Source organism: Cervus elaphus, chromosome 5 (genome assembly GCF_910594005.1).
Source record: "Cervus elaphus chromosome 5, mCerEla1.1, whole genome shotgun sequence".
Lineage (NCBI taxonomy): Eukaryota > Metazoa > Chordata > Mammalia > Artiodactyla > Cervidae > Cervus > Cervus elaphus.
This window is the reverse complement of record NC_057819.1, coordinates 105,475,480-105,498,189: the sequence shown is the minus strand read 5'-3', so window position 1 is coordinate 105,498,189 and position 22,710 is coordinate 105,475,480. Positions and strand designations below refer to the sequence as shown.

The window sequence follows — 22,710 nt, the reverse complement described above, 5'->3', positions numbered from 1 at the left end:
TGGCCCTCTTGCTCCTGACTGCCAGTGTGATCAGCTAATGGGAGGGAGGTCAGAGGGCAGGAGAGAAAGGCCAGGGATTAAGTCTTCTTGTTCCTGCCCTGCTTCAGTTAGCCTCCAAGATAGCCCCACAGATGCCGGACTCCTGGGTGTGTACAGCCTCCTTCCACCAGAGACAGGGCTGATCAGGCGATCCACTATGGCAGTGATGGCATGTGACATCTGAAGCTGGCTCAGAAGACACTGCGCTTCTCCCTTGCTCTCGGGCATCACCCGCTCTGGGATAAGTCAGCTACCCTGACATGAGGGAGCTCAAGCAGTGGACGGGCCGCAGGCAGAAAGCTGAGGCCTCCCACCATTAGCCATGGGGGGTGTGCCATCCTGTCAGTCCCCTTCCAGACTCCAGATACTTGCAGCCTCAGCCAGTGTCCCGAGCCCCCAGCTAGACCCCGAGCTGCCAAGCTGCCGCTGTTCCTGAATCCCCCACCTACAGAGATGGTAAAACGATGCTAGTCCATTGTTCTAAGCCACCACGTTTTAGGGTGATTTGTTATGCAGCAACAGAAAACACAATAAAGTATTAAAAAAGAAACAAAGAAAGAGAAAAAAAGGAAGATACAGGGCGGTTTTGGGAGAGGCGTTCTCCTCCCGACTTGGGCGATACAGCTCTGCCCACAGCCCTTCCTCGGTGACGACTTCCTGCTGCTGGTCTCCGGTGTCCCAGTGGCCCAGTTCCATTCCCTGCTTCCTGCCCACAACCGTGGAAATAGTCCCTTATTGTGGCTATTAAGTCGCTAAGTCAAGTCCACCTCTTTGCGACCCCATGGACTGCAGCACGCCAGGCTTCCCTGTCCTTCACCATCTCCCGGAGCTTGCTCAAACTCATGTCCATCGAGTCGATGATGCCATCCAACCATCTCATCCTCTAACGCACAGTGGAATGTGTCACCTGCTTGTGCCAGGAGCAGGATGACTGTGAACAGGCGGACATCCTCTCTTGCCCCTCCGGAGTTTATATTCTAGTGGGCAGAGCAGACACTAGGCCAACAAACACGTCAGCAAGATAATTTCAGAGGACAGTGAGTGGAATGAGAAAATAAACGGGGCTGATCAGAGACCTACTGAAGGGAGGCTGGGCAAAGAAGGCCTCTGAGAGGCACTGCTTAGGCTGAGTCTTAAAGGAGGAGAGGAGAGCTGGCGCAGGAGGCAGCAGAGTCCCGAAGGTCGGAGAAAATCTGGATGCCACAGGAAGAGAGGAGCGTGGGGGCTGGAGTGGAGTGGGAGCGATGGGAGGGGAGATTCAGGCGGATCCAGAGGAGGGGTTGCGAGTTCCTTAAACCACAGCACCACACAGAACGCTTTTCAGGAGGTACCTGGGTGATGCGGTTTACCCCTGCACACGAAGGGCAGAGAGGGCACAGAGTCCAGCTGGAGGCTCTTCCAGCAGCCTGAGGAGGAGGGCCTTGGACTTGGCCTCGACACATTAGAGAACTAGGACTGGTGGGACATGCTGACCGGTGGACAATGCGGGTGCTCCGTCCAAATTGCCCAGGGTCCACTGTTCCCGACTTTGTGCCCGGCCCTTCTCTGCTGTGGCCCTGCCTGGACAACCAGCACTTGCTGGCTTTGCGGTAGCAGCCCTCTACCAACCCACCCCACACCTGCCCCAACGGACCCCCAGTCCTCCTTGTCTAGCCCTCCACCTAGGAATTTTGGCACCAGACACTCTGGAAGCCAGAGAGAAGGCCCTAGACAGAGCTCCAGATGGGGGCGCCACCCTGGAGCAAGGTTCAGCCCCTGGGCACCCAGGCCAGGTGTGGGGTGGACCTGGGAACCACCTCTTGCTCTGATCCTGGTTCTACCCTGATGTGGAGGCCGCCGCAGGACTCCTCCGCCCTGTGCTGGCTTCCTGCTCCTTTCTCCTGCTACAAGGAAGCATGTCTTTTAGAAACTGCTGGAAACTGAGGGATGGGAGAGAAGAAACCAAAACAGACAGGAAAGCCCAAGGGGGCAGCTGACCTGCTGTGGCCGTCCCCTCCCTCCTGGGTCCCAGCCTGGACTGTGGAGCCGGCGGGAAGGGGAATGGATCTCCCACCCTGAGGGGCTGGGCCGCGCCCACAGAGCCTGGAGAACCGCGGAGCCAGGCTGGAAGTGGACCCGAGTGAAGTGGGTGGGTGCAAAATGACACTCGGTCCAGAGAGGAAAACCAGTGGATGTAGTGGGGAGTATGGTGAACTGAACGGCGGGTATCCTCACACGGCAACTTCGTGTAGACTAGACAGAGCTCACCTCTCGCTGGACACGGTCCTGCCCCTGTGCCCATGGCTGGTGGGCAGAGAGAGGGTTTGGACTGAGCTGTCTCCTCCTGCCCCACCCCCTCTGTGCACGTGTCTTTGTGCAGGATGCAACCTATGCAACTGTACATGGCGGCCCTGACACCAGACAACAGGGGTGGCTACTCAGCTCCAGGCCTTAGAAATGACGAGTATCCCCATTTTCCAAGGGCAGACAATATGGGGATTGTGTGAAATAGTTTTAAATGTTGGCAACAAATCCAGATTTGATGCACCTGGTGGGCTGAACAAAGCCAGCACCGAGGGTGCAGGCGTGTAGCCTCTACCATGGATGCTGGGCCTCAGGTGCCTGCACGAGGGGCCTGGGCAGCATTGACCAGCCCCCCACCCCGGGCACCGGGCTGTTCTGCCCAGGAAGGTGCCTGCCTCACACCCCAGACCTGGCTGGCTCAGACCATGGCTGGCCTACCGGCTTGGGGCAGTGGATGTAGCGGGCCAGGCTGATGATGAGGTCGTGTGTGATGGGGTCCACCAGGTTCCTGAAGCTGGCGTAGCGGTACAGGACGTCGTCCAGCGAGGTTGACTCCATGCCCAGGTCCTGCAAGAGAGGAGGATGGCCAGAGGTCAGCGAGGACCCCCCTCCGCCCTCCCCTGGCGCCCCACCCAGCACATCCAGGGCAGCTCATGGAGGTGGGTTTCAGTCCCTGGGGTTGCAAAGAGACACAACTGAGCGACTTTTCACTCTGTGTGGCAGGCGAGGCTGGAAAGGTAGGAATTGGAATTCAGCCTATCCATATGTGGATGAGAGACCTCTTCCCTCTTGGGGTCTGTTTCCCCATCTGTGAAATGGGCAGATGGACCACGTTTAGCAGTTACCAAACCATGTTCCAAGGTCTTGAGGCTGGTAAGACAAGAGGGAGGCCAAGGGTCAGCAAGTCTTTGGGCCCAGCTCTTAGCAGAGCCACTCTGCTCGCTGCCCTTCAGTTTTTTTTTTTAAGGCAGTTCTATTGCCAAAGTCTGAAAAACCTGGACTGGATGGCTGCTTGGGTTTCTTGAGTTCCTACCAGCCCTGCCCTATCTTCCCACCCACGTCCTCTCCAGGCCACTAGAAGTCATCCCATCCTGGAAGGACCAAGAAAACCCGACCTGCTAACCCAGGACGCCGGGGCAGGTGTGGGAGGATGTAAGCTGTCCTTTCCCAGAGGCCCCCCGCCCCCAGGGCCATGTCCCGGTCCTCGCTGTCAGTCTGGACCCCTCCCAGCCTGCTGACAGTGGCTCTGTCTCTCCGGGCAGCTCTTATCTGGAGTCATGAAACTGTCGCTGGGGAGGGGGCTGAGGGTGGAAGGAAGGAAGGGGGTGGGGAGGGGGTCTCCCCAGGAAGGCAGACGTGGCCCCGGTCACGCGCTCTGGATGAGTGAGTCATGGCCACCCTGCCCTGTGAATTCCAGCTGGGGTGGGGCTCCTGAGGTCCCAGGGCGCCGGGTTATGAGAAGCTGCAACAGGGAAAAACCAGACGGGGCCGGAGAGAGGCTGCTGCACTTTTATTGCTTTATTTCTTTACTTAGACCCCACCTCCTGGAGGAGGAAATAGCCGCCGACTCCAGTATTCTTGTCTGCAGAACTCCATGGACAGAGGAGCCTGGTGAGCTACACAGTCCATGGGTCGCAAAGAGTCCAACACAACTGAGCGACTAACACTACACTTTTGACTCCACCTAGGTCCAGTGCTTGTGCTACTTCAGAGCACCTCACACATCCCGAGGACCTTGGGCCACTTCCAGCATCCCTAGTGTCCTCTCCATGTCCCCCACCAAGCTAGTGTACTGGAGACAAATGTGTCATGAGCACACTGACAGTCCTACTGACCCTGCCCACCAGGGACCTTGACGCTCTGCTCTGGCTGCATGTGGGGATGGGGGGATGGGGGGGTGGAAGAATCACATCCACATGTGGCTCCTCCAGGCTGCCCTGGGCATAGCTTTGGCCTGGGAGGGGCTGGTCTGCCTTGCAAATACCAGGCAGTGAGGAGAATCCTGGCTTCCTCATTATGGGTCTAAATGGTGCCGTCTCTAGGACCTGTGCATGTGAGGTTCCTCATCAGGAAACCTGGGCACATCAGCAGGTACCCAGGTTCCCTGGAGTCACCGCTGTGGGCAGCTTGGCACGCAGAGTGTCCCTGGCCTGGGACCAAGCGGGCCAATGGCCAGCATGTGCCATCTCGAAGAAGTGGGGCCCCCACCTGAGCTTGAAGAATCAGGTTTGGGGACTCACTCCAGCGGGAAAGGTGAGGGGTATGGCTTTCCAAAAAGCGAGCAGAGATTCACACAGCGTTTCTCAAAGCGTGAGGGGCGACCCTCAAGACCCTTTCAGGGATTCTCTGGGGTCCTCTTTTCCAAATCGGCATGATGTACATTTTCTCTGTCGACTTCAACCAAAACAACCTACTGGAAGAGACCAAACACAGAGCAGCAGGTATGAGGATTCAGCTGTCTTCCAAGTCAGCCACACACGAAAGAGATTCACAAAACTATGAAATAACGTGGCTCTCTTCACTGTATTTTTTTCTTTTGGAAAATATATTTTCACAAAAATTTACTTCTTTTGCATGCAAGTTTATTAACTTTATTTTTATTTATTTTTTAAAAAAGAATTTCTTCTGGGCTTAGAAACATCAAAGTCTTTTTTTTTTTTTTTAATGTGGACCATTTTTAAAGTCTTTATTGAATTTATTACAATATTTCTTCTGTTTTGGGTTTTGGTTTCCTGGCCATGAGGCACGTGGGATCCCAGAGGAGATCAGGTTGGCATGCCCCAACCAGAGGAGATGGAACCCACATCCCCGCATTGGAAGGAGAAGTCGTAACCAGTGGACGACCAGGGAAGTCCCGAGCTTATTAATTTTAAATGAGTGAATAAATATATACTTAAAATGTTTGTTTTGATTTCTTCTAGGTAGACAGCCTTTATTAGATATTACCCATACACACAAAAAAAAACCTCTTTGAGGCCCTCCATAATTTTAAGAGTGTAAAGATTCCTCAAGAAATTAAAAGTAGAGAATTCCCCGGGAGTCCACTGGTTAGGACTCAGTGCTTCCACTGCCGTGGGCTCAGGTTTAATCGCTGGTCAGGGAATTAAGATCCTGTAAGCCACATGGTGTGGCCAAAAATAGATAAATAAACAACATTAAAAACAGAAGTACCATACAACCCAGCAATCACACTTCTGGGTGTATATCTAAAGGAGATGAAAACATACTTCCAAGGAGATGTCTGCATGCCCATGTTCACCGAGGAGCTGCTCGCAACAGTCAAGTCAGAAACAACCTAAATGCCCATCAGTAGGTGACTGGATACAGCAGATGTGGTCTATATATACAATGGAATACTATTCATCCACAAGAAGGAAATCCTGCCATTTGCAACAATGTGGATGGACCTTGAGAACATCATGCTCAGTGAGATAAGGCAAAGACAAAGACAAATACTGTATGATTGCACTTAAATGTGGAATCTAAAAAGAACTGAACTCTGAAAACACAGTGCATTGGGGCTGGGGGTAGGGGAATGGGAGATGGTGTTTAAGGTTCGTACTTGCAACAAGAAGATAAATAAGTTCACAGTACACTGTTAAAGAAATGCACACAGGTCAGCTACAAAAGACAACAGAAGTATTGTAAACATCAAGCTTGCTAAGAGATAAGACCTTAACTGTTACCAACCCTAGAAGACAAAAACAGGGGTGTTGGCTAATGCTACAATAGTATGCAATGTACAATTCATACAATGCAGTATGAATGTATCAGATCAACATAGTATGTGCCTTAAAATTGTTATATGTCAGTTATATCTCAATTTTAAAAAGAGACATAAAGTATAAAGAGGGCTCTTAATACCAAAAACACTTGGAGAATTGAAGGGATAGAAGCAGGGGGTACCCTAGGAGACAGTACGATTCACCATGGTCAAAGGGTGGAAACCCAAGTGTCCATCAACTTCCACAGGTACATGCATAAAAATGTGGGATATGTCTGTGATGGAATGTTATTCAGACATACAAAGGAACAAAATATGACATATGTTACACCTTGGCTGATCCTTGACTTTATGCTAAAAGAAATCAGTTACAAAAGGATCGTTCCACACATACGAAGCAGTCACATTCACAGACGCAGAGTAGAATGGTGGGGGCCAGGGGTTTTGGGGGAGTTGCTGTTTCAGGGGACTGAGTTTCAGTTTGCAAGATTTGAGTTCTGGAAACGATAGTGCAATGGTTTCACAACCATGTGAATGAGCTTAATGATACTGAAGCATAAAGATGGTTAAGATGGTAAATTTTATGTGATGTGCATTTTGCAACAATTCTTTTTTTTTTAAAAAAGGGCTTCCCTGGTGGCTCAGAGGTAAAGAATCTGCCTGCCAGTGCAGGAGACTCCTGTTTGATCCCTGGGTCAGGAAGATCCTCTGAAGAAGGAAATGGTAACCCACTCCAGTATTCTTGCCTGGGAAGTCCCATGGACAGAGGAACCTGGCGGGCTAAGTTCATGGGGTCGCAAAGGGTCGGGCATGACTAGGTGACTAAACAGCAACGACAACTTTTTAAAAAAGGTCCTAAGATGCAGGGGGACAAACCCACAGACACCTTCCTGGGAAAGGAGGGAGCAGAACGGGGCATGTTCATGTGGCAATTATTTTTCCTGCCTGTCCCACCTGGTTATTACAATTTTTCCCACCGTGTAAGAACTAGCTGTGGGTATTTTCTTTAAATTTTCCTTCCATGTCGGGGTCTTTCCATCTACAAACATGGACTTTTCAGAGCCTGTCTCCTCATCAGGAAAGCCGCACTCTGAGTATCTCTTGACTTTCTCTCTTCCCGTGTTCTTACCCACAGCGCACTCCCGTGGAGGGCCTGGGTTTGCCTCAGTCACTGACCTCGTGTCCTGCAGCGTCAACCCCATTCCCACTGCCCCTAGTCAGGACTATGTGCCGGCTAGCATTCTGAATCCTTGCAATTCTTATTTTCCTCGTTAATCTCCCTTTTCACCTTGCCCTGTTGTTTTATTTCCATCTCAGCTTGGCCTCTTTTCGTGACATCCTGGGCTTTTCTCACAAAGTTCATTTCCTCCGGAACCTGCCGTAGATCATTTCAGAGTCAGGGTCTGGCCTCCACATATTTCCCTGACGCACAGGGTTTTTCCCCTACTTGTTCATCCTTGAAGGATGGGCAATCTAGTGAGATCCCCCCACCTATCAAGTCTAGTGTGATGCTGTGATTTACAATGAGAAATACATATGTGAACTTTCTGGCACAGAGCTCCTAAACCCTCAGAATTTCCTAAATGATGAGAGAGACAAAGGTGCTTTTTGTTATGAGATGACATTTTTAAATGTTTTTTTGTTAATGAGGTGACTTTTGGAAAGTCCCTTGGTCATCTGGAAATGGGGCTGGTAGCCAGGGGAAGCAACCTTGTCATTAGTGAAAGTGAAGTCGCTTAGTCGTGTCCGACTCTTTGTGATGCCATGGACTGTAGCCTACGAGGCTCCTCCATCCATGGAATGTTCCAGGCAAGAGTACTGGAGTGGGTTGCCATTTCCTTCTCCAGGGGATCTTCCCCACCCAGGGATTGAACCCGGGTCTTCCGAATTGCAAGCAGATGCTTTTACCATCTGAGCCACGAGGGAAGCTCTTGTCATTAGAGGTTGGGAAATTTCAGTCCAGCCCCTGACCTCCAGGGAGGGTACGGGGGATGAAGAGTCAGTCACCAGTGGCCAGAGAGGTCATCAGTCACGCTGATGTGATGAAGCCTCTGGAAAATCTCAGGGTTTCAGGTTTCAGGGTCCAGAGAGCTTCTGGGTCTGTGAGCACGGGAGGTGTGGAGAGTGGACACCAGGGGGGCGTGGAAGGTCCTGTCCCTCCCCACACCTGGGTCTGTGCCTCTCTCCTGTCGAGCGGCTCCTGAGTTACATCCCAGTATGTTAAACTAGTGAGTAGAATGTTTTCCTGAGCTCTGTGAACCACTGAAGTGAATTCATCTGACCCGAGGAGAGGGTCGTGGGAACCTACAGCCCAGAGCTGGGCGGTCAGAAGCACAGTTGACCACGTGGACCTGTGACTAGAGTCTGCAGCGGGGGCTGTCCTGTGGGACGGAGCCCTTATCTGTGGGGTCAGAGACTCTCGCTGGGCGAGTGTCAGAACTGAGCTGAACTGCAGGACACCCCAACCTGCATGGGGTAACTGTTCGTTGCGGAGAGAATCACACCCGCATGCTGAACTTCTGACCTTGTCCCACGGCTGCCTTCCTGGGGGAAGAGCCGAGTCCACCTCTCAGGTTTTGTTTTGTAAGGAGGCCAGCTTAGTGCGAGGCCACATTCGGGACACTGAGCTGATGCGACTCTGACCTTGGGGAGGGGTGTCTTTGCCCATCACCATGGGCTGGGTCTCCCATACTTCAAAAATGAGGTCCGCAGAAAGCTACTATGTGGTCAGTATCCCAGGACCTCCCTGTCCCTGGCCGAGCCCAGAGGCCACAGTGGACTTCTGGGGGCCATGGCTCTCGGGTTTCCCTCTCCTGCCTGTCTGGTGGAGGCGGCGTCTGAGGGCCGCTTTCTCTGAATACACACAGAGAAGCATGTGGAGGGTCCAGGCAGGGGAGGACTCCAGCAGTGCCGTGTCGACCCCCAAACCGTCACTCTCAAGGGGAAGGGTGGCCGCCTGACTTCCTCAGACTGGGAAGAAGGGGTCCCCTTCCCCCAGGAGGCCTCAGCTTCCTGGGGGAGCTGGGTGGCTCCGTCTGTCTCAACAGAGCAAGAGGGAGATCCTCCCAGGCTGCCCACCTGTCTCTGTTTTCAGGAATTTTCATCTTTTTTTTGGCGTGTCTCCTCAGGTATTTTAGGGGAAAGCTGGGGGAAGCCACACAGGAGGCTGCCACGCACATGCTATTTTAAACCACAACCACCCCCTTCCCTTTTAAGTTCCAGGTTTCAAGCCCGCTCCCAGGAGGGAGGCCCTGCAGGAAGCGAGCTTGTGTCTGTCTGTCTCTTCCAGGCATGAAGCTGCGGCTTCTGCAATTACACAGTCTGGGGAGGGAGCGGGCAGCTGGGTCCGCATATTAACCAGCAGAGGTGGACAGCTGGCGCTGGAGCCGCCGGAGCCTGCGCGCTCACGCTCTCGTGCTCGGGGTGGGTAATAAGGCTGTGAGCACACAGGGTCCCCCGGAGGAGAGTAATTAGTTCAGAGGGCAAGCAGGGAGCCGGCAGGCTGCCGGTCTCCTCCCGGTTCCAGTGCATCAGAGGTCACTCCTCTGGGGAAGGACACAGACTGGGTACTGGCCTCGCCTGGGTGGCCGGCTCCGTGTCCCCTCCCCCTTGACATTCTAGCCGCCTCAAGGATTCCCAGGGGAAGGACTGGAACTGTCGGGTGCCCGCCAGGGGAAGAAGCTAGAGGGTCTCCACGGGCAGGGACCCCGTGCAGACACCAGGCGGCTGCTTGCTGAATGAAGACAATGGCCTCCAAGAAGGGTGGCTGCTGTTCAGTTGCTGAGTCGTGTCTGACTCTTTGCGACCCCGTGGACTGCAGCATGCCAGGCTCCCCTGTCCTTCACTGTCTCCCGGAGTTTGCGCAAATTCAGGTCCATAGGGTTGGTGATGCCATCCAACCGTCCTCTGTCGCCCCCTTCTCCTCCTGTCCTCAATCTTTCCCAGCATCAGGGTTTTTTCCAATGAGTTGGCTCTTCACATCAGTGGCCAAAGTATTGGAGGAGGAAGGCAAACCACTCCAGTGTTCTTGCCGTGAGAACAATACAAAAGGAAGGTGTGCGGAGTCTTAAAATGCCAATGGGGATGGAGGAGACGCCTGGGGCCAAGCACACTGGGAGTGTGAGAAACCAAAATGGACGCACCAGTTAAATGGTAGCCCCTGAAAGACAAGTCCACACTTTTAGTCCCTGGAACGTGTGAATAATGTCTAATTTGGAAAAAGGGTCTTTGCAGATTGATTACCTTAAAGTTCTCAAGATGAGATCATCCTGGCTTATCCAGGTGGGCCCTGAACCCAACAACAGGTATCTGATAAGAGACAGATACAGAGGAGAAGGGGACAGCAAGATGGAGGCAGAGACTGAAGTGATGCAGCCACAACCCTCAGCCCTCTAAGGGAGACTAGGCTTGACTTGAGACTTCTGGTCTCCAGAACTGTGAGAGAATAAGTTTCTGTTGTTCTAAGTCACCAAAGGGTTTCCCTTGATGACTCAGTGGTAAAGAACCCACCTGCCAATTCAGGAAGACATGGGTTTGATCCCTGGGTCAGGAAGATACCCTGGAGTAGGAAATGGCAACCTACTCCAGTATTCTTCCGGGGATAATCCCATGGACAGAGGAGCCTGGCAGGCTACAGTCCATGGAGTTGCAAAGAGTCAGATGCAACTAGACAATAACAAGTCATCAAATTAGCAGTCCTGGGCAACAACGGATGGAAATGGAAGTGACGTGTTTCTCCACGATGCACCTGGATGACAAGAAAAGGTCAGGCCAAGTGGGCTGGAGCCCTTTTCTCCTCTGACCGCTGCTGACCTCAGCCAGGAGCACAGCTGCGGGCACCTGGGAGCATCACCGGCAGAAATGTCCTTGTTGTTTTCACAAGTCCTGGGTCCTCTCTGGATGAGTGCACCCCAACACACTCTCCCTTGCTGTCTGCTCCCAGAGGTGGGACTGGGCTGGTCAGAGATGGCTCCAAGCCCAATATGAGAAAGTATATTTAAAAACAAGTGGTAAAAGAAATCAATGGGCATCCCCGGTGCCTCCATGGTAAAGAATCTGCCCCCCAGTGTGGGAGACTTGGGTTCGATCCCTGGTCTGGGAAGATCCTGCATGCCATGGAGCAACTAAGCCAGTGCCCCACAACTATTCAGTCTGTGCTCCTGAGCCTGGGAGCCGTAACTACAGAGCCCGTGCCCTGCAACAAGAGAAGCAGCTGCAGTGAGAAGCCGATGCACTGCAACTAGGGAGTAGTCCCTGCTCTTCGAAACTACAGACAAGCCCACTCGCAGCAACAAAGACCCAGCATAGCCAAAAGTAATTAAATAAATAAAATTATTAGGGAAAAAAACATCCTGACACATGCTCCAACAGAATGAACCTTAAGGACATTATGCTAAATGAAGCAAGCCAATCACACAAGGGCTCAGATTGTATTATTCCACTCCTCGTATGAAGTCCCTAGAGGAGCTGAATCCATAGAAACAGGAAGTAGGATGGAGGCTGCCAGGGGCTAGGGGAGGCGGTGTGGAGTTGGTGTTTAATGTGGACAGAGTTGCAGTTTGGGAAAACGAAGAGTTCTGGAGGTGGATGGTTGCACAGATAATATGGATGTGCTTAATGTCACTGAACTGTACACCTCAACGTTGGTTAAAGGAAGTTTTATGTCATCTATGCTTTACTACAGTTAAAAAAATCAAATGGTGAGTTCACAGGCCCTGGAGGTATGTAAGAAGCAGAGAGATCTCTTAGCTCAGTGGTGGCAGGATTTCTGTACCAGGAGGGAAGGAGGCCTCTAAGGACTCTCTCTCCCTTCTGGCTCCCTGGGAGTCGTCGTTAGTGTGGCCTTGGATGCAAGATCCTGGAGCCAAGGGTGTGCGGCGTGTGCCATCCAGGACAACATCCAGGAGGAAGCTGAAGAGGGGGGCCTTGAGGGAGGAAAGCACTGGGAAGGACCATGAGAGGAGCGGCAACAGACAGAACCCAACCCAGAGAGGAAGCCACCCAGATGGGGGAGTTGGAGGAGGAAGAGTTTGGGAGTGGGAGGTGGAGGTGGAGGACAGCAGAAACAGGAAACTGGAGGCCCCTGGAGACCACCACCTGGAGGTGGCACTTGGCCTGTGGCTCCCCTGCTCCTTGACAGGGTCCTTAACTCAGACGGGGTTGAATCAACCAGGACAGGGGAGTGAAGCAGCTCAGATACACTCAGAAATGTGTAAATCTGGCATCTCACACATTTTGTAACCTTTTAGAGGATCAAGTGGGCTTCCCGAAGAAACTGCCTGCCAAAACAGGAGATTTAAGAGACTTGGGTTCAATCCCTGGGTTGGGAGGATCCCCCCAGGGAGGGCACGGCAACCCACTCCGGTATTCTTGCCTGGAGAACCCCCTGGACAGAGGAGCCTGGCGGGCTTCAAGTCCATGGGATCGCAAAGACACAAGTGAAGGAACTTAGCGCCCACACACAGAATCAGGTAAGTCAGAGAACCTAACATGAGAACTGCAGTTCCAATTTGAAAGGGGTGAGTGAGTAACTGAGGTTGGGCTTATGATTTTAAGCAGCTTGCCGAGGGAGGATTTGGCTGAGTCTGTGACAGTTTTCAAATGTTTAACAGAACTTCATATCTACCCTATTCATAATTTTAATATGTTACATTTTAAGAACTGCGTAGGAGCTTGGGAAAGTCCTGCTTTTTAGGATGGCTATTTACAAACTTAGGAAAACTGGACATACTAAATTTGTAAGATCACTAAGATATCTAAATAAATTTAGTTAACGAAGTTATAAGCCTCCTATCCTTAAATGTGACCATTGAAATCTACTAGATTCATAAACAGAATAATGGCATTTGTAGGTTAAACTTAAAATGTTTGGGAAATGGTAGGCTTTAAGTTTTTCAGTTCAATATACTGAATTGTAACTGAGAAAATCAAGCACCCATGAGCACTGTGTGTATATGTGTGTATATATGTGTGTGTATACATATATGTGTGTAGTGCGTGTGTATATGTACATGTGTGTATATGTGTATGGATGGGTGTGTATATGTAAATGGGGTGTTTGTGTATGTGTGTGCAGATGTACATATTGATGTGTGTGTGCGTGGAGCGTGTGGTGTCTGCACAAAAACTCCCCAAGGACACAGTAAACTTCCCAGGGACACAACAATGAGGCTGAAGCCTGCTGGCAGGCAGCTATCCTTATGTCCTCAGGGAAAGAGGCATTGAGCGCCCACACCCATGCCCACACACTGACTTTGGAAACACCAAACAGCAAAGCAAAAGTCATAAAAGCAACCTCTGCCCTGGCCTCTCCTTGAAGGAAACTCGCCAGTGTTGGCCTGCTTGCTGGCGAGGCCACTCCTGCTGGGTGCAGGGGAGGAGCTGGAGCCCAGGAGATACCCTGCAGGCCCCAGTCACCACTGCCCCTTGCCTGCTGGCCCACCTGGCTGAGGGGCATGGATGGGCTCTGGTCCCATCGCAGAGCCTGTTCTCATCCCCCAGGGGTGGCTGGTAACCCCGGCGCTCCCATGACGACTGGCCCTGCCGGGTCTGAAGGTGGGCAGGCGCCCCTCCTCAACCGTGACAAGTGCCCGCGGGTCTGCTCTCCCCGCCAGGATGCAGCAGGCCGGCGTCATGGCTGTGTGCTGTTTGTGTTTTAACTTTGAAGTCTTTAAAATAGACACCCTCTGCACAAAGCAGGCCTCTGGAAACACATGTCTGACCGCTGCCAAGTGTAATTCAATTAAAATCCAAGAAGCAGCAGTAGCAACAAACAAAAGGACGCTTTCTCTTCAGAAAATCATAAAATCAGCTGGAGGTCCAGTAGGCCTGAGGGGGTCTGCTCTGCTCTCTGTGGTCATGGGTCCACCCAGGCTCTGCTGGGGCGTGACAGGGGCCCCCAGGCCCAGGCTTGAGTTAGCCCCTAGGTCAGTGTGGCCCTGGGCACCCTCCCGTCCCGCTGCACGACAGCAACCCCACCTACAAGTGAGCTTGTCACCAGCTCTTTCTTCCCAGAAGGTGGGAGAGACCAGCAGAAGAGGCCTGGATCACCAGGGTTTGGAACCCAAAGAAGAAATTCAGCAAATAGCACTGCATTTCCCCCACAGGACCTTTCAGCTACTGTGCTTTATGACTCTGAAAGGTTGGTGGCATTCCCACTATTATACTCCCCAGTCTTCCTTTCCAGTCCCAACCAGCCCTGCATCTTGTGGGTCTGGGATTCTACAGAAACATTGGGGCCAGCGGGTACCTGAGGTCTACCGGCTCCTACACTTCATGGATTCTCAGCACTCTGTCATCCATCCTGCATCCTCCAGATCTCTACTTAGGAAATAATCTGTCGCTGAAGCCTTCTGAAGCACACTTTAGCCCATTTGTCTCTCTTGTGGTTAATGTTGTCCATTTTAAATGAAAGGTTTGGTCCATTGTGGAGGGAAATGTAGGTGACAAAGAGGTGTGTGTGGGGGGGCGACTTCCAGGCTCCTTCTGTCTGGCTCCCCGACACCCTGCTTTCCAAGCAGGACAGACCTCATGGGAACAGCCTGTTTCTCAGGGTGAGAAGTCAAGGACCTGAGGGTTGTGAGCGAGTGGCAGAGACGGGGGTGGGGTGGGCCCTGGAATTTCTTACGCCACCTCCCACAGCTGCCAGCCCTTGGAGAACATATATAAGTCAAGGTTGTCCAGAGAAACAGAATTGATAGGGTGTGAGTAGGTGAGAGGGAGAGGAGGGAGGGAGGTGTAAGGAATAGTGACCGTGGGATCCGGCAAATCTGAAACCTGGATGGCAGGCTGGGACCCCAGGAAGAGCTGCTGCCACCACCTCCCCCAGTTTAAAAGCAGCACCCCTGCCCCCAATCTTTCCTCTCAAGGTCTTCAACTGATTGGACAAGGCCCACCCGCACTGTGGAAGGTCACCTGCTTTACTCAAGGTTGACTGATTTAATGCTGCTGCTGTGTGTGTTAGTTGCTCAGCTGTGCCCTACTCTTTGTGACCCCATGGATTGTAGCCCACCAGGCTCCTCTGTCCACAGGATTCTCCAGGCAAGAATACTGGAGTGGGGAGCCATTCCCTTCTCCAGGGGATCTTTCCAACCTAGGGATCCAACCTGGGTCTCCTAAACTGCAGGCAGGTTCTTTACCATCCGAGCCACCAGGAAAGCCTGACTTAATGCTAATCTCATCTAAAGAATACCTTTGCAGCAACATCTAGACTCATATTTCACCAGAAACTGGGTACCATGACCTCACCAAGATGGCACATAAAATCAAACACTCCCTCACACTGAGAGTCTTTACCTCTTCACTTTTAATTTTCTTTGTATTTTGGCATGTGAGACGGTTCCCCAACCAGGGGTTGAACCCAGGTCTCCACAGTGAAGGCCCCAAATCCTAACCACTAGGCCACCAGGGAACCCACAGGGTCTTTACCACTTTCAATCTCTAGGTCAGAGGCAAGGCCCCGGGCACAGCTTCCAAGAACCCAGGTAAGCAGAGACGAGTCACACGGGATGGGAGGTCCAGCTCGAATCCAGCTCACACCCAGGTGCGGGGTTGGGGAGGGAATTGCAGGGAGAGGAGGAAAAGGCCCTCCAGGCTCCTGGCTGAGGGTGAGCCCTGCCCATTTCCCCAAGGCCTTTTCCCAGGGCAGTCGGGAAGGCAGGAGTGGACCAGGGAAGGAGCTCTGGCCGGTGGACTCTTCCCCACCCTGCTCCTCCTTGGGGCCTCACTGCCCCACAAGTGGAAGAACCTGGGGCCACAACCAGCAGTATCAGTGAGTCCCAGAGACTGCAGGGCAAGGGGAGTGTCCCTGGGGAGGGAGCGGCTCTGCCCGTCTCCGGGAGTCACGGAGTCTGTCCTCATTTTCCAAGGACTCTGGGAGGGTGCAGGTGGAGGTGGGTGGAGTGAAAGAGCCCAAGCGACAGGCCCATGAAGGCCCAGAGCTTCCTCCCAGGGTCTCAGGCTCCCTCCCGTACCAGCGCCCCTGGGTTCTGCCCACAGGTTCTCCTCAGTGGCCGAACTCCCTCCAGAGCAGGGCCCACGTGCCACACACCTGCTCTCACGTCCCCAGCCAGCTGCCCCTGCTCCTCTGGGTTTCCCGGCCAGCTGCCACCAGTCTTCCAAAAGCTGTTTCTCTAATTCCACCCCATTGCCCCCTCTCCTATTCCAGGCCGTCCCCCACCTCCCAGAGCCCCGTGCCCCTCCGAGGGCCCCCACGTCTGAGCCCTGGCCCATGGACCAATCCTCCCACTGAGACACGTCACAGCACAAATACCTTTATCAAGCTCCCCATGCCTGACCGGCCGATTCTCAGCCAGCAGGCGATTTCTAGAGACGTGAGAATTCTCACAACGGGTAACTTGGAACCTTCCGTGTCTGTTTCCATCTCCAAGAACCTTCCCCTCCCGATGGTCTCTAGGCTGGCAGCTGCTTGGAAACCCCGTGGGAGTTTTTACCCCGAAACTCCACAACTCCAGGAGAAAATGGGGATGAGGTCTGCAACTGAGAATGACAGGAAATCCAGAAGACAGGCTTATCCCAGGAAAACTCAGCTGAAGGGAGTTCTTTTATCTGGAGAGGTGGATGGAGGTTATTTACAGAAAATGGGGAGCATCCAGAATGCATGCATGCTAAGTCACTTCAGTTGTGTCTGACTCTTTGTGACCCCATGGACTGCAGCCCGCCAGGCTCCTCTGTCCAGGGGATTCTCCAGGCAAGGATACTGGAGTAGGTTGCCATTTCCTTTTCCACAGAGACAGGGATGTAAACAGTCTGGGAAGCTGGAGGGGAATTCCTGGGTCCCCAGGACATGGGTGGGGAGTGGAGATGATGGGAGCTTAGCAAGGAAGGAGTTTAGAAGGTCCCTGTGCTCCTAAGTCCTATGGGCCTGACTCCAGACTCACTGAAGGTGTCTTTGACTCTGTTCGACACCCATGGGAGAGGCATGAGTGTTGGGCTGGAAGAAGGTGCCCAATTGCTTCAGCTTCCCAATTAAGGAGGAAGGGGACAAACGCCCAGCTCAGAAGCAGAAATTATCCCATTGTGGCTGGCATTGCACTGCTGCCTGCTTCAGGTGACATGGGAAGGCGGTGCCTGAGAGGCCACATGGGAGAAGGGCTGAGCCTCCTGACGGACTTCAGCTGATACAGACTGAACTTCTGCACGCCTTCACCAAGCGGCTAAGTACAGCTGTGCAGGGTGTGCACTGCACAAGGGTGTCTGGGTGGGGTTGAATTTGCCGAGCTTTGACTGTGTCTCTGCCAACCAGACAGGTGTCTCCTACTTCTCACAAAGGCACTGTGTGGGCCTGGGGTGGCCTTACGTCTCCTTGGAGGCAACTGAGGGGATGAGGCATCCTTGGGCCCTCTGCACTCCTCACTGAATGGCCTTCATACCTCCAGTCCTTGGCTGCCAGGAGCAGGAGTGTGGCCACACTCCATGGAGGGGCAGTGAGTTCATGAAACATGCCCCTTACAAGGACGACTCTCTCTTCAGGCTGGGTTCTGCTCTCCTCTTCCTCCAATATTCATCTTGGCCACCACAATCTCAACATCTTATTTTAACAAACAAGCCACTGAAAAATGTACCAGTTAGGTCTTCCCCGGTGGCTCAGTGGTAAAGAATCCACCTGCCAATGCAGGAGGTGTGGGTTTGATCCCTGATTTGGGAAGATCCCACATGTCAGAGAGCAACTAAGCCCGTGCGCCATAACTACTGGGCCTGTGCTCTAGAGCCTGGGAGCTGCAACTACTGAAGGCCACGTGCCCTAGAGCCCGTGCTCTGCAACAAGAGAAGCCATTGCAATGAGAAGCCCAAGCACCGCAACTAGAGAGTAGCCCCCATTCTCTGCAACTAGAGAAAAGTCCATGTAGCAACAAAGACCCAGTGTAGTCAAATATAAATAAATAAAAGAAAAAGTGCCACTTGGAGAATGTTCTGGGGGACAGATGGGGGCCAAGGGCATGAGAAGGGGGTGTGGGCAGGAGAGGCTTAGGCCTGAGTACCAGGGCCACTGGGAGGGGCTGTTAGGGCAGGTGAGACAAAGCCCCACCTAGGAGCTGGTCCGTCTGGGAGTCCTGCGGGAGGAGAGGTTTGTGCCCGTACGTGGGGAGCAGTCCTAGCTCTTGCACAAACTGGGGACAAGGGAGTGACATCAGAGCATGACGGGGACTCTGGCTCACGTGTGAATGAACGTCCATCTTGATGCCACAGGAGCCTGGTAGAAGCTGTGAGGTGGTCGGGAACCTCAGTGGTCACCTCAGCCACACGGCCTCTCACTGTGCTGGTGGGCAAACTGAGGCCAGAGAAGGGGAAGGGGCTGGCGAGTGAAGGTCTGTGCTGGGACCAGGGCCAAGGGACTCTTGTCCCCAGAGAAGGCCACTACAACTTGGAGCCCTTTCTCGAGGCCCCGCTGAGCACATGCTGGCTTGTGCCAGCATTATAGATCCTTATAATCTGTCCATGAGGTGGGGGAACAATTTTACTCCTGTTTCTCCTGCCTCCCGGGGCCTAGAGCAGTGCCTGGAGGGGCAGGCACTGGACTGTAAAATAGACGAATCTCTTCGAGGTCTTATTTTGGCTCATCTGTATTTTCTCATTTTTGAACAATTGTCTTGTCTTGTTCAGTTGCTCAGTTGTGTCCGACTTTGTGACCCCGTGGACTGCAGCACTCCAGGCTTCCCTGTCCTTCACCAACTTCCAGAGTTTGCTCTAACTCATGTCCATTGAGTCAATGATGCCATCCCATCTCATGCTGTCGTCCCCTTTTCCTCCTGTCTTCAATCTTCCCCCGCATCAGGGTCTTTTCCAATGGGTTGGCTCTTCACATCAGGTGGCCAAAGTATTGAAGTTTCAGCTTCAGCATCAGTCCTTCCAATGAATATTCAGGGTTGATGTCCTATAGGATTGACTGGTTTGATCTCCCTGCAGTCCAAGGGATGCTCAAGAGTCTTCTCCAGCACCACAGTTCAAAAGCAGCATTGTTCAAAACAATGATGATGCACTGTTGTTTTTAAAAAAGAAAAGCTACCATTTCTTACTTTAAGTGAGATCCTGTCGACCTCATAGGACTATTTAAAGAGCTAAATAAACAGGAGAAAATGCTTTATGGACTGGGAAGCAGGACACGGGCAGGAGGGATGTCCCCAGAGCTTCCCCCACTCAAGGCGCTGGCCGCTACCAGGCCAGACAACGAAATGACCCCTACTCCTTCCTGTTCTCACGGTCCCTGGCTGCCTTCCTGCCACGAAGGCTATGGGGTGGGGGCAGCCCTGGGAAGCTGACCAAGATGAGCTGAACAACAGAGATGCAAAGTCTGCTTCTCACCCAGGGAAAGGGAGAGACACAGAGAGGAGACGGTGGGAGGGGGAGTGGGAGAGGCTGAGAAAAACTGGGAGGCAGAGGACAGTGTGGCTGGCTGGGGGCACGGCCCTCAGGCCCGACGCGAGGCCACCCTGCAGGTGAACACTGCCCTTCTCCACTCCTGCCTGACTCCTTGTCTATACTGGTGAAGATGAAGTTAGAAACATCGAAATGCCACATCGCCTGAACAGCAGCCGTCGGCAGAACTCCATATGGCTGCAGCAGCCAGGAGTCTGAGCTAATAAAAGTTGAAAAAAAAAGAAAAAGAAGAAGGCTGGGAAATGCTCCCAGAGAGCCACGTGGGCGCTGCTTGGGCCAGCGAGTGGGGTGGGGAGGACAGCCAGGCACCGTGAAGGCCAGCCCCCACCCCTGCCTGGCCAGCCAAGGTTACTGTGCTCATTAGGACAACCACCTCTTCCAGGGGCAGTGATGCAGCCTGCCATTTTTGACCACTGCCCCCATCCCCAATCCCTGTTTCTCCTAATGAGAGTGGATAGGACACAGCTAATGGGCCAGGATAGGGAGGTGGATGGCAGGCTTGAGACCCCCACTTTGGGGAGGGGATCTCCTCGGATGTGGACCCCACCCCTCAGGCATCCTGATGGGGAAGCCAGACCAAGACCTGGGTCACCTGGATAACTCTCTTGCAGGTGGCTTCTGCCTGCAGGAGGTGAGGGGGGGTGTTTTGGGGGGTGCAGGGGGAGCCCAAAGGAGGTCTCTCCCCACCAGACCTGCAGTCAGGACAGCTGGCCCAGCCTCAGGCCCTGGCATCACGCCTGGCCACACAAAGGTGGCCTCATCCCTGGCCTTGGAAACCAGCAGAGCAGGCCTTGGCCTGGGGCTCCCCCTGCCTCGGCATCACTGGAAATGCCCAGCCTGGCCAGAGAGCAGCAGGGCTTAGAGAGGGAGGAAGCTTTCTCTCTGCAGATGGAATCAACATGATTCAGCACAAGGAGCCTGGAGGCCGGGCCCTCCCGCCAGGCTCCGCTCCCTGCTGCCACCTCAGCGGAGGCCCCAGACGGCACCTGCCACGGGGTCCCCATGGTGCCCACGGAGGCCGGGCACCATGCCACTCCTCTCTCCAAGAACACCACTGCCTGGCGGGCTGCCAGGAACAGCCAAGCCCTGTGGACAGGGCTCCCGGGAATCCAACCAAATGAAAGCAAACTCGCCAGATCTCTCGACCGCACCCGCGGGCCTGGCAAGTAAGCCCTGGGGTGCGCAGCCCAGACCCAAGGGCTTGCTGGGGACACACCAAGACTGCGTGTCCCTGGCGCACGACCGACTGCAGCTCGCCACAACCTGCGGGTGTCAACCGCCTGCCAGGGACAGAGGTGGCGGTGGGGGTCCCCACTCTCAGGAAGTGTGGGACTTAGTCTAACAAAATGGACAGTGGGAAAAACGACATACATACGGACGATTAAATCCACACAGCCTAACCGGCAACTGAATCTCAGAGTCCATGGGCTGACGTGGCCCAGGAGGGTGGCCTTGGAAATGTAAGGAGCATTCCATGGAAATGAGGACGTGGATCCCAGGTGGAGAAGAACAAGATCAAGGCTAAGGGTGGGGAACTCCCTGCTTGTTCTGGGGGTTGTCAGATGAAAAAGGCAACCTCTTGCTCATCTTTCTGCTGACCCTCTGGGTCCCCAGGGAGACTTATCCAGACCCCTGGGGCAGCCAGCACCCTAGGTTCCTGGGGGCTCTTTTCTGCATTGCTGGGGTGGCTCATGTTCCCAGGTGTAGCGTAAAGCCAGCCCAGTCACCCTGGTCACATGGCCTGAGCCACACCGTCAGGATAACCCTAGAACCGCCCTACCCAACAAGGCCGCACCGTATAAACCAACCCAATCAGATCCTCTTTACGGAAAAGCTGGGAGATGGGCCACTTTGGCCTGGTGTGTGCTGGGGGAGCTGAGCCCCTACTCTGGTGCCCCACGAGGTTGGGAGATGACTGAGTCTGGGACTTGGGGACTCAGAGCAACCCCTGTACCCAAGAGATGACCCCCGCCTCCTCCATGGGCTGGCACTCGCCCTCTCTCCATGACTAATGGGTCCTTCTTCCCAGGGCACCTTGAAGACTGCAAGTCTGAGCCGAAGACTTAGGAAGCGACACCTGGAGAAGGGGGAGGCCTGGAGGAGGGGAGCGGAGCAGCCTCTTTCATCCACAATTAGCTTCTTTCACCCCCCAACTCCCTGAGCACTGCCCCACACTGCTTCTGAACTTTCAGTGAGTTCTGGCCCAGACTGAGCCCTAGTCAGGCAGACGGAATCTAAGGGGAATCTCAGGCAGTCTGAGAAAGGGGACCGAGACCCTGCCGGCAGCCCGGCCAGACCCCAAACAGATTCTCTTGTTCCCTGTCGTTGTTGCCGTGAGAACGAGTTTAGGTTTGCAGAGCCGAGGCAGTCTCACACAGTTTGTAGCATCTGCTCTGCTCAGTACCTCAGACACCCTCAGGAAAACGAGGAACACAACTCAGAGGTTATCAGCTGGGTCCCAAGTGGGAGCAGACTGAGGACCGGATCGCAAGCTGCCTGAGCTGACCCTTGGCCCCAGGCTCTTCTCTAGATGGCACGGCTCCTCAAGGGAAGGGGACTCCCCTTGGCTCCTTCCCTCAGCAGGCAGCTTCCTGGGAGCTTGCTTCCCTCCCCGCTGCACAGCTCAGCATCCTAAACACCAAGGAGGCCTCCCCATACTGCTCGGGCAAGGGACACACAGGGACAGGCTCCCCCAAATCTAAGACCAGAGAGACTCCTAGATTCAGAAGCAGAGGCACCGGCAGCCACAATCCTTCAGCCCACCACGACTGTCACACATGGTCCCCAGGCCCCTGTTTCCACATCCTGAGCCTGTAGCAAGTCACACAGGTGGGAAAGGGGAGGTCCCAAACGGGGGTGTATTCTGAACCTGGGTCTGTGAACCCTCCAACATCCTTGCAGGACTGTGAATGTTGGCGCATTGTTCTGGGAGGAGTGTGGAGAGATTGTTCAGGGCCACAAAGAGCTCACGGCCCATGGGCCCTCCCACGGGGCTCTGGGCACCACACACACGGACAAACACAGGAGAAGGTGAGGATGACCGTGACCGCGAATGTCTGGGCTCCCGTCCCCTCTGCCTGTCTCCCTGTTCACCGATGCCCACCCTTGTGCTCTGTGGGGCAGGAACAGTGTCCCAGCATGACCAAGCCTTGAGTTCTGCACACCCACCTCTGCCTCCTGTTACTGATGCACCCCTGCTGGTCCGACCCTAGGGAGCCCTGGGTGTTTCCTGTCTCTCAGTGACTGCTCATTCGCTTTCTGAACATCAC

General features: G+C 53.7%; 1 protein-coding gene across 1 annotated transcript in view; it reads right to left on the bottom strand.

Moving 5' to 3' along the window:
• Positions 1–22,710, bottom strand: part of LRRC75A (leucine rich repeat containing 75A) — a 33,891-nt gene that overhangs the window by 8,528 nt on the left and 2,653 nt on the right. Inside the window, exon 2 of the mRNA XM_043903929.1 lies at positions 2,761–2,889. Coding sequence (XP_043759864.1) covers positions 2,761–2,889 — 129 coding nt within the window. The remainder of the gene's footprint in view (positions 1–2,760; positions 2,890–22,710) is intronic.